This window comes from Pseudophryne corroboree, chromosome 2, assembly GCF_028390025.1.
Source record: "Pseudophryne corroboree isolate aPseCor3 chromosome 2, aPseCor3.hap2, whole genome shotgun sequence".
In the NCBI taxonomy this organism is placed as follows: Eukaryota; Metazoa; Chordata; class Amphibia; order Anura; family Myobatrachidae; genus Pseudophryne; species Pseudophryne corroboree.
Window position 1 is genome coordinate 342,047,008 of NC_086445.1, and position 12,275 is coordinate 342,059,282.

General features: G+C 44.2%; 1 protein-coding gene across 1 annotated transcript in view; it reads right to left on the bottom strand.

Moving 5' to 3' along the window:
• UGGT2 (UDP-glucose glycoprotein glucosyltransferase 2) overlaps positions 1-12,275 on the bottom strand; it is an 813,961-nt gene that overhangs the window by 175,363 nt on the left and 626,323 nt on the right. Inside the window, exons 30-31 of the mRNA XM_063953033.1 lie at positions 4,268-4,352; positions 2,014-2,099 (exon numbers count right to left, since the gene is read on the bottom strand). Of these exons, the coding sequence (XP_063809103.1) occupies positions 2,014-2,099; positions 4,268-4,352 (171 nt within the window). The remainder of the gene's footprint in view (positions 1-2,013; positions 2,100-4,267; positions 4,353-12,275) is intronic.

A 12,275-nucleotide genomic window follows, 5' to 3' on the forward strand; every position in this document is an offset into this window, starting at 1 on the left:
CCCTAACCTCTGGCGGGAAAGGGTATAATGCCAATAATTTTTTAGAAATTAGCAGTTTTTTATAGGGGGAAACCCACGCTTCATCACACACCTCATTTAATTCATCTGATTCAGGAAAAACTACGGGTAGTTTTTTCACACCCCACATAATACCCTTTTTTGTGGTACTTGTAGTATCAGAAATGTTCAAAACCTCCTTCATTGCCGTGATCATGTAACGTGTGGCCCTACTGGAAAATACGTTTGTTTCCTCACCGTCGACACTGGAGTCAGTGTCCGTGTCAGTGTCTGTATCAACCTGAGGTAACGGGCGTTTTAGAGCCCCTGACGGTGTTTGAGACGCCTGTACAGGTATTAACTGATTTGCCGGCTGTCTCATGTCGTCAACAGTCTTTTGTAAAGTGCTGACACTATCACGTAATTCTTTCCATAAGACCATCCAGTCAGGTGTCGACTCCCTAGGGGGTGACATCACTAACACAGGCAATTGCTCCGCCTCCACACCATTTTCCTCCTCATACATGTCGACACGACGTACCGACACACAGCACACACACAGGGAATGCTCTGACAGAGGACAGGACCCCACTAGCCCTTTGGGGAGACAGAGGGAGAGTTTGCCAGCACACACCAGAGCGCTATATATATATATATATATATAGGGATAACCTTATATAAGTGTTTTTCCCTGATATAGCTGCTGTATATATTTATCTGCCAAATTAGTGCCCCCCCTCTCTTGTTTTACCCTGTTTCTGTAGTGCAGGACTGCAGGGGAGAGTCAGGGAGCCTTCCTCCAACGGAGCTGTGAGGAAAAAATGGCGCCAGTGTGCTGAGGAGATAGGCTCCGCCCCTTTTTCGGCGGCCTTTCTCCCGCTTTTTTATGGAAAAATTGGCAGGGGTTAAATGCATCCATATAGCCCAGGAGCTATATGTGATGTATTTTTTGCCAAAAAAGGTGTTTTTATTGCGTCTCAGGGCGCCCCCCCCCCCAGCGCCCTGCACCCTCAGTGACCGGAGTGTGAAGTGTGCTGAGAGCAATGGCGCACAGCTGCGGTGCTGTGCGCTACTTTATTGAAGACAGGACGTCTTCTGCCGCCGATTTTCCGGACCTCTTCAGTCTTCTGGCTCTGTAAGGGGGCCGGCGGCGCGGCTCCGGGACCCATCCATGGCTGGGCCTGTGATCGTCCCTCTGGAGCTAATGTCCAGTAGCCTAAGAAGCCCAATCCACTCTGCACGCAGGTGAGTTCGCTTCTTCTCCCCTTAGTCCCTCGTTGCAGTGAGCCTGTTGCCAGCAGGTCTCACTGAAAATAAAAAACCTACTTTAAACTTTTACTCTAAGCAGCTCAGGAGAGCCACCTAGATTGCACCCTTCTCGTTCGGGCACAAAAATCTAACTGAGGCTTGGAGGAGGGTCATAGGGGGAGGAGCCAGTGCACACCAGGTAGTCCTAAAGCTTTTTACTTTTGTGCCCAGTCTCCTGCGGAGCCGCTATTCCCCATGGTCCTTTCGGAGTCCCCAGCATCCACTAGGACGTTAGAGAAAAACAGTTCTACATATTATGGATCCTTGCCATGCAGTTAGGGGAAAGGACATTTTAACCATTAGGTTGGCTGAACTAATGTTCACATCCCATGAATACAGAACAAGTGAAAAAGTGCTATATGTCACAGTGATGTCAATAAACATTACTGAGTTAATAACTAGCGATGAACATCAGTTAAGCCCAGAAAACAGCTGATTCCATTGTGCAAGAAAGAGATGGGTACACTTTAAAAGGAAAAAAGGAAAAGTCACACTCAAAATGTGAATGAACTGGTAATCACCTTAAAAGAGTAAGCAATGTTCTTCCACACAGTCATAAAATATATATCAGTATTGTGTTTATGTACTTTTAAAATGCAGAGAAGAGAAAATTGGTACACTATAATTTTGTAATACTACTTCATGCTAGGATTACTACAGGCTTTGTTTTATCATTTCAATTTCCCAGGAAATTAGAGATATAGGTACCTCATAATTGAATTCCACAAGCCTGTCTTCTCTTCGGGCTCAGTGCTCAGGAGATCTGCATGTACTTGATCTGGCTTCTTTTGTACCTTGGTAGCAGAATGAGAACATAAATCTGTACCTTTCATATGGCAGTGTAATTTGCTAAAACCTACATTACTATTTACTAGTAGTTTGAGCAATTTTACACAAGCAATTCCATGACTTACACTGACCTTCAAAAGGAAGCTCAAGTTTGCAGTTTTATTGTGTTCTGTTTACTGTAAGGTCGCTTAAGGATATCACAATTTACAGACAATTTATGAAAGATTTCTGACTTGGGCAGGGAAAAGAGCAAATATTGCCTTTAGGCAATGTACAGTTGAATGCGTCTTAATAAAGGGGACTTCCGGTGGCACAGATACTATACAGGTGCAGGGTGTGAAGTGCACACAGGTCCATGAGCCAGGTGTCCCCATACTGTACTGCCCCTTAACTTATTGGCCCATTGTGTACATGCAGTTGTACTAGCAAGGCAGGAGGTGTGTGTGGGTCTTATTGGTGTCTGTCACCCCCAGATTAACATTAGTATCGTATTATGTAGTGTGTGTGTGTGTGTGTGTGTGTGTGTGTGTGTGTGTGTGTGTGTGTGTGTGTGTGTCAGGGGTGGCATTAATGCAATATGAGTGTGAGGGAGGTGGTTTTAATGTAATGTGTCAATGTATGGGATGGTATTAATGTACTCTGTGTGATTGTGAATTCTATTAATGTAATGTTGGATGCTGGTGGTGGTGGTTAAAAGGTATTGATACATACAAGGCTTGGCATTAATGTAGTGTGATGGTATTAATATAATGCGCATACACATGTGTGGGGTATTACTGTAGTATTTGTGTGTGTGTGAGAGTGGTATTAGTGTTGCATGTGTAGGCTATTGATTTAATGTATTGAGGGTTGTTAATGTAACGTGGAGCCACAGTGGCTAATAAGGTGGAGTTTAGTAGGGAATATTAAGCAGGATGGCACAGAGGTTACCATTGCTGCCTGACAGCACTGGGGACATGGCTTTAACTATGTATCCAAAAAAACACACAAGTAGTTTAAACAGCTTCCACTGAAAAATGGATCCCAGTGTGCATGCGGTATGGGATAATGGCGTCAAGCCCGTATGGTACGGGCAGCACTGAGATTGCTCAAGATGGCTGTCCCAACTTCCACAACAATGTAAACAGATTTGAGAATATTAGGAGAAAAGCATTTTAAGATAAGTCTTATTATGTAGTGGGACTATAATGTAACGTAATGATGCTGGTGGGCGTTATTAACGTAATGCGGTTGCATACATGTAATGCATTAGGGTTATTAATGTAATGTGTCTGCTATTATTTTAAGTTGTGGTCTCTATTTAATGTGGGGCTCTCAGTGTCATTTGGGATGACTATTGTAGACATAAATAATGCACTGTGGGTTCTCTGTACTAAATGTTGGGGCCAAGAGTTTAATGATGGAATAGTTGGGAAGGAAGGCAGCTTATTTATTAAAAGTATAATCAAGTTGAGGGATGATTGGAGTGTCTCATTGCTTCGCTTTCCAGAAGGTGAGTAGTGCCTATACCTTTTCCAAACAGAGACCCAAAATGCCAAGATTGTACACTATAGTAATAGTTAAAATAACCACAGCAGCAGGTAGTGAAGGCTCCAAGTACATCTTGGGTAACAAAGGGAAAATAGTGGGTGGATCATACATCATAAGAGGGAACAGGGATGGCATATACCCACTGTGCCATTCCCATTCTCCCCTTGTCACGTTTTCTCAACATTTTCCACTTGTCACTTATGGGGGAGGAGTAAGTACCCCTATTACACACAGGCACACTAAACTCATAACATGTGCCTGGGATCTTCTGTAAAATACTTTCCTCTACTGTAAGAAGGACAATATGTATTTTCCAAATGCAGAAAATTGCTCATTCGGTCCCATTTTCTCCTTTAAATTGAATGCCACTAACATTAGGGAGGACCTGGCAGCAAATGTGATTGAAGAGGCTGACAATAATGTAAAGCAGAAGTACTGTAAGTATTCCTATAATAAATGGATGAAGACGCTTTTACAAAATATATCAACAATATCCTATTGTCAAAAATAAAACTTCAAAACGTTCTTGGTCTGGATCTCTTCCCCAAAATATACAGTATTAAAAGACAGTATCATCTGATGACGCAGCTCCATGTAAAAACAGAAAACCATTTAGCCTGTTAAGTAGCTATAGATTACTTACGTGAACTTTAATAATTTTACTGTTGAAGTTACGGAGTACCACGATCACCTCTTCTTGATCTGATGGAGAATCTGTTCCCATATGTCTAAAAGAGAGGGCACACAAAAGATACCTCACATAAATAAATAAATGTTTATGTGACATAATATGAACTATAATTGTATCTGAAATAAAATCAACTGCTGATATTAATGATTTCAACACGTTGGCATGTAATAACATTATTACCACTGCTACCTGTGTCAGTGAGGTTACATCTAGAGAATACTGGCATAACACACATCTATAGTCTCCAAAAGGGTTTGGATGTCATGGAGTACTTAAGCACGCAATCACACAGTTGCTCAGGGAGACACATACAGTATATAGGAGGGTCTAACATACACACAAAAGGTCATGCAGAGATTAACACTGGGGCACACTATCTCCCTTGTTGTCTTCAGGAACAGGACTGCACAATGCAGTGTGTAGCCTTGCACCCTATTCAGGATCCACCCACACCCTCTCCAACCCTACTCAGGCTTCACCCCCACCCTCTCCAGCCCTACTCAGGCTCCACCCCTATCACCTCAAAACCTACTCAGGCTCCATCCCCACACCCAATATAAATATGAAACATTGTATGTTTCTTGCTCAATCACGGCCAAACCTTTCAATGAATTGACTTGACAATTGGCATAAGAATAGCTTAGAGGCCGGACTAGAACATAGGCTATGTGTTATCCCACAGCTCTCAATCATATTCCAGTTTTTAGGTTATGGCGTGCCAAGTCCAACAATGTTAGACAATCAATGGTGCTTAAAGGCTATACTCTTGTAATGAACTAAAACATTCCTTCAGGCTATGTCAGAGCAAAATTGATCTGCTATTGGCTTATATTCTGGATCAAATACTCCAGTTTACGACAACTGTGCCAATCTTTGATGTTAATTGATCCATTATTGGTATTGGACACCTATTGCCCTGTGAAAGAGTGCTGTAATAATATCTAAATACCTTGAGTACAGCATTGTGAAAATTCATCTTACTATTGATCATACCCCTGATGAAGTCCTTTAGTCGAAACGCGTAGGAAAACTAATCGAGAGTCCACATCCACACAGAAAAAGCTTCCATCTGCAGACTCAAATCCTCAAACAATTTTTATATTGTCTACTACTGGAACTTTATAAATTTTAATGTGGTTTCACTTTTACAAGTGTAATCTTTTAAATGTGAATAAATGTATGTCAAATTTTTAAGTTTTTTGGAAGCCTGATTTAGGGCGTAAGTATTCAAGGTGGTAGAAGTGTAAGAGCGTCTAAAGTGCCCTTAAAGTTGCATGCACTCAAACTACTTGTTGAATGCAGCTGTACCAGTCCGAAGCAGGTATATCTTCTACATGCTTGATGAAGGTCTCCACTGCAGCTTCCGATGACTTAAAACGAATCCCATGCATCTTCACTTGATTTGTTGGAACACAAAGAAGCCCAACACAAACACAAAGGAACAAAAACCAAGCTCCTGGATGCATTCATATGCCAGAAAATCCACCACTTTCCTAGACTTGTGAGCAGGTGAATTGTCATGATGGAGAAGGGCACCAAGTGCGTGAGTTCTTGGGTGGTGCCTGGAAATGGCCAGCATCATGTGGCAGGCATTGGTTGGTGTACCAATCCACAGTGACGGTGTGCTGCTGCACAAGTGGTATGTTAGCTACATGATCAGCCTTGGCCACAAAACAGTGACCATCTGCTTTACCACGCTGCAATCACAATGAAACTTCTGTGGCGGCGCACCTGCAACTGGGATCCACTAGGCTGACTGTTGTTTTTCTGGGGGTCAAAACTGTTGATCCAGGATTCATTGCCACTGATGATCTCCCAGACGGAGCTTCAGTGACTGCCATCAAACCTGGCTAGCATTTTGCGACACTGAGTCAGTTGATGGGACAACCAGCCTGCAAAACCTTGCTCAGGCTAAGCTTTCTGTGGAGTATCAAACAGATGGATCCCAATGAGATGCTGATTGCCTTCTCTAACTAGGCCACTGTTACCCTGGTGTCCAATTCAACTATGGCCCTCATGGCAGCAACATTGTCCTTGGTGATGGCGGACACAGGTCTGACGCAGCACTCTTCGTCTTCAAAGGTCCATCTCCTGCGCCAATATTCTGAAAACCTCTAAAAAAAACAAAAAATTTATTTGGGATGGTGCTTCCTCCCCAAAAGCAGCTCGCAGTCAGTTAGAATTCTCCTGTTGTCGCAGACCATTCTTGTAGTCATAGAAGACCATGTGTTTCCAGTGGCCTCTGTTGAGCTCTTTAACGAGTTTATGAAGGAAGTGAACATGACAACTTCTGTGCATTGACATTTCACAAGAACTATAATCAGAGATTTCAGTTCACAACCAAACAATGAGATTGTGTCTACTCTATCTATGCACTGCACATCCGGAAACTTATTGCACACCTCTCCACTTGGGACGCATATAATCCTTTGTCATCATATGCTGAAAAACTTGTATATAATGACCTTTGTGGTGAATGTTCAGGTTTTGGAGAGTTGTGAACCTTTTACTATTGAAAGGATTATAAATTTAGTAGTATAATTAGTTATGTGTGTCTAATTGATATATTTCCATTAACTCCAGGATTTATAGTCATTTACATACTCGTATACATTGTTTTGTGCTTTTATGTTAATAAATTGTTATATTTTAGTCAAGATTGTGTGGATGTTTGCTATAGCGCTCCTTTCTTCCATTGTTAAATACAAAAGGTGCTTCTCTCACCCGTATACACCTAGCCACAATTCTCCAACAGGCGTGAACTAACAGGATTTTGAAGTATCCCATTTCCTGCAGCAGCTTTACTGTTCATGACACTTGTAGATGATATTGATTCCTACATCAGTTCAAATACAATTACAATGTGAAGCTGATTTACAGAGTAAAGCAAGAGCCGCTAGAAATATGTTCTAGGTCAGACAATCTTCACACAGGCTCCAAGAGATAGAAGCATAAGGCAGTATATTATTGTGTTGCTCTCTGCTATCACTTCCCATCACTGCAATGTGCTGTGCTTTCATTTTTTATCTTGTAGCAATGGAAACTGAACAACCATCTGCAATGCATACTTTTAGTTTTGGACATAAATGGTTCTTACTGTAAAGAACTAAGCAATGGCACTTAAAGCAGTATACACCAAGGCATGCCTATAGAGTGTAAGCTTGTGGGTATCCTGTTAGTCGTGGTAAGTGTCTTTTTCACGATTCTTGCCTGATGGTCATTATCGGCTACTCAGTTACAGCCCATTTTCCGCGACAAAATTACCCTTTTTCACGTGAAAACACATAGGATCCGCAAAAAGCTGTGGACCTGTGTGTTTCCGCGGCTGCGATAACTCTAAAAATGCTTAGTTAGGCAAAACAAAATCCCTGATAAGTGCAGTCATCGGGGCTGAAAGGTTAGCCCCCGAGCAAGTCAATTATTTGCCGTAAATTCCCATGTCTAATTGGATACCTCCACTGGTCCACTCTCTTAATGTTCTGTTCCCAATTGTAACGCGCAATGGAATATGCTGCCACTATGTAAGTAACTGTTAATAAATAAACTTATAACCATGTGAAATTGGTATATACAAAAATCCTCCAATATAAATATAATTATTTTTCTGAGAAAAAAAGAATAGCCTATGTTTATCTGATACAGATTTACATGCCACGTTGCAAATAAAGTATATGTAGCGATTACGAGCCAGACACGAAACAGATGAAGAACCTGCACGACCCTACCATCGGACTCAGCAATTGCACACCTCAGAGTGTAAGTAGTGTAGTACATATCTTTTCCAATGTCATGTTGTCTGCAAGTACGAAAAATAAGATTTTACTTACCGATAAATCTATTTCTCGGAGTCCGTAGTGGATGCTGGGGTTCCTGAAAGGACCATGGGGAATAGCGGCTCCGCAGGAGACAGGGCACAAAAAGTAAAGCTTTTTCCGATCAGGTGGTGTGCACTGGCTCCTCCCCCTATGACCCTCCTCCAGACTCCAGTTAGGTACTGTGCCCGGACGAGCGTACACAATAAGGGAGGATTTTGAATCCCGGGTAAGACTCATACCAGCCACACCAATCACACCGTACAACTTGTGATCTAAACCCAGTTAACAGTATGATAACAGCGGAGCCTCTGAAAGATGGCTTCCTACAACAATAACCCGAATTAGTTAACAATAACTATGTACAATTTATGCAGATAATCCGCACTTGGGATGGGCGCCCAGCATCCACTACGGACTCCGAGAAATAGATTTATCGGTAAGTAAAATCTTATTTTCTCTATCGTCCTAGTGGATGCTGGGGTTCCTGAAAGGACCATGGGGATTATACCAAAGCTCCCAAACGGGCGGGAGAGTGCGGATGACTCTGCAGCACCGAATGAGAGAACTCCAGGTCCTCCTTAGCCAGAGTATCAAATTTGTAAAATTTTACAAACGTGTTCTCCCCTGACCACGTAGCTGCTCGGCAAAGTTGTAATGCCGAGACCCCTCGGGCAGCCGCCCAAGATGAGCCCACCTTCCTTGTGGAGTGGGCCTTTACAGATTTAGGCTGTGGCAGGCCTGCCACAGAATGTGCCAGTTGGATTGTGCTACAGATCCAACGAGCAATCGTCTGCTTAGACGCAGGAGCACCCATCTTGTTGGGTGCATACAATATAAACAACGAGTCAGATTTTCTGACTCCAGCTGTTCTTGCAATATATATTTTTAATGCTCTGACAACGTCCAGTAACTTGGAGTCCTCCAAGTCACTTGTAGCCGCAGGCACTACAATAGGCTGGTTCAGATGAAATGCTGACACCACCTTAGGGAGAAAATGCGGACGAGTCCGCAGTTCTGCCCTGTCCGAATGGAAAATCAGATATGGGCTTTTGTAAGATAAAGCTGCCAATTCTGACACTCTCCTGGCAGAAGCCAGGGCTAGAAGCATGGTCACTTTCCAAGTGAGATATTTCAAATCCACCTTATTTAGTGGTTCAAACCAATGAGATTTTAGAAAATCCAAAACTACATTGAGATCCCACGGTGCCACTGGAGGCACCACAGGGGGCTGTATATGCAGCACTCCCTTAACAAAGGTCTGGACTTCAGGGACTGAAGCCAATTCTTTTTGAAAGAAAATCGACAGGGCCGAAATTTGAACCTTAATAGATCCCAATTTGAGACCCATAGACAATCCTGATTGCAGGAAATGTAGGAATCGACCCAGTTGAAATTCCTCCGTCGGAGCACTCCGATCTTCGCACCACGCAACATATTTTCGCCAAATTCGGTGATAATGTTGCACGGTTACTTCTTTCCTTGCTTTAATCAAAGTAGGAATGACTTCTTCCGGCATGCCTTTTTCCATTAGGATCCGGCGTTCAACCGCCATGCCGTCAAACGCAGCCGCGGTAAGTCTTGAAACAGACAGGGACCCTGCTGAAGCAAGTCCCTCCTTAGAGGTAGAGGCCACGGATCTTCCGTGATCATCTCTTGAAGTTCCGGGTACCAAGTCCTTCTTGGCCAATCCGGAACCACTAGTATCGTTCTTACGCCTCTTTGCCGTATAATTCTCAATACTTTTGGTATGAGAGGCAGAGGAGGAAACACATACACCGACTGGTACACCCAAGGCGTTACCAGCGCGTCCACAGCTATTGCCTGCGGATCTCTTGACCTGGCGCAATACCTGTCCAGTTTTTTGTTGAGGCGAGACGCCATCATGTCCACCATTGGTCTTTCCCAACGGGTTACCAGCATGTGGAAGACTTCTGGATGAAGTCCCCACTCTCCCGGGTGAAGATCGTGTCTGCTGAGGAAGTCTGCTTCCCAGTTGTCCACTCCCGGGATGAACACTGCTGACAGTGCTATCACATGATTCTCTGCCCAGCGAAGAATCCTTGCAGCTTCTGCCATTGCACTCCTGCTTCTTGTGCCGCCCTGTCTGTTCACATGGGCGACTGCCGTGATGTTGTCCGACTGGATCAACACCGGTTTTCCCTGAAGCAGAGGTTCTGCCTGGCTTAGAGCATTGTATATTGCTCTTAGTTCCAGAATGTTTATGTGAAGAGACGTTTCCAGGCTTGTCCAAACTCCCTGGAAGTTTCTTCCTTGTGTGACTGCTCCCCAGCCTCTCAGGCTGGCGTCCGTGGTCACCAGGATCCAATCCTGTATGCCGAATCTGCGGCCCTCCAATAGATGAGGACTCTGCAACCACCACAGAAGAGACACCCTTGTCCTTGGAGACAGGGTTATCCGTAGGTGCATCTGAAGATGCGACCCTGACCATTTGTCCAACAGATCCCTTTGGAAAATTCTTGCGTGGAATCTGCCGAATGGAATTGCTTCGTAAGAAGCCACCATTTTTCCCAGGACTCTTGTGCATTGATGTACAGACACCTTTCCTGGTTTTAGGAGGTTCCTGACAAGCTCGGATAACTCCTTGGCTTTTTCCTCCGGGAGAAAAACCTTTTTCTGAACCGTGTCCAGAATCATCCCTAGGAACAGCAGACGAGTTGTCGGCATTAACTGGGATTTTGGAATATTCAGAATCCACCCGTGCTGTTTTAGCACTTCTTGAGACAGTGCTAATCCCATCTCTAGCTGTTCTCTGGACCTCGCCCTTATTAGGAGATCGTCCAAGTATGGGATAATTAATACGCCTTTTCTTCGAAGAAGAATCATCATCTCGGCCATTACCTTTGTAAAGATCCGAGGTGCCGTGGACAATCCGAACGGCAGCGTCTGAAACTGATAGTGACAGTTTTGTACAACGAACCTGAGGTACCCCTGGTGTGAGGGGTAAATTGGAACGTGGAGATACGCATCCTTGATGTCCAAGGATACCATAAAGTCCCCCTCTTCCAGGTTCGCTATCACTGCTCTGAGTGACTCCATTTTGAACTTGAACTTCTTTATGTACATGTTCAAGGACTTCAGATTTAGAATAGGCCTTACCGAGCCATCCGGCTTCGGTACCACAAAAAGAGTGGAATAATACCCCTTCCCTTGTTGTAGAAGAGGTACCTTGACTATCACCTGCTGAGAGTACAGCTTGTGAATGGCTTCCAAAACCGTCTCCCTTTCGGAGGGGGACGTTGGTAAAGCAGACTTCAGGAAACGGCGAGGTGGATCCGTCTCTAATTCCAACCTGTACCCTTGAGATATTATCTGCAGGATCCAGGGATCTACCTGCGAGTGAGCCCACTGCGCGCTGTAATTTTTGAGACGACCGCCCACCGTCCCCGAGTCCGCTTGAGAAGCCCCAGCGTCATGCTGAGGCTTTTGTAGAAGCCGGGGAGGGCTTCTGTTCCTGGGAAGGAGCTGCGTGTTGCTGTCTCTTCCCTCGACCTTTGCCTCGTGGCAGATATGAATAGCCCTTTGCTCTCTTATTTTTAAAGGAACGAAAGGGCTGCGGTTGAAAAGTCGGTGCCTTTTTCTGTTGGGGAGTGACTTGAGGTAGAAAGGTGGATTTCCTGGCTGTAGCCGTGGCCACCAAATCTGATAGACCGACTCCAAATAACTCCTCCCCTTTATACGGCAAAACTTCCATATGCCGTTTTGAATCCGCATCGCCTGTCCACTGTCGCGTCCATAAAGCTCTTCTGGCCGAAATGGACATAGCACTTACCCGTGATGCCAGTGTGCAGATATCCCTCTGTGCATCACGCATATAAAGAAATGCATCCTTTATTTGTTCTAACGACAGTAAAATATTGTCCCTGTCCAGGGTATCAATATTTTCAATCAGGGACTCTGACCAAACTACCCCAGCACTGCCCATCCAGGCAGTCGCTACAGCTGGTCGTAGTATAACACCTGCATGTGTGTATATACTTTTTTGGATATTTTCCATCCTCCTATCTGATGGATCTTTAAGTGCGGCCGTCTCAGGAGAGGGTAACGCCACTTGTTTAGATAAGCGTGTTAGCGCCTTGTCCGCCCTAGGAGGTGTTTCCCAGCGCTCCCTAACCTCTGGCGGGAAA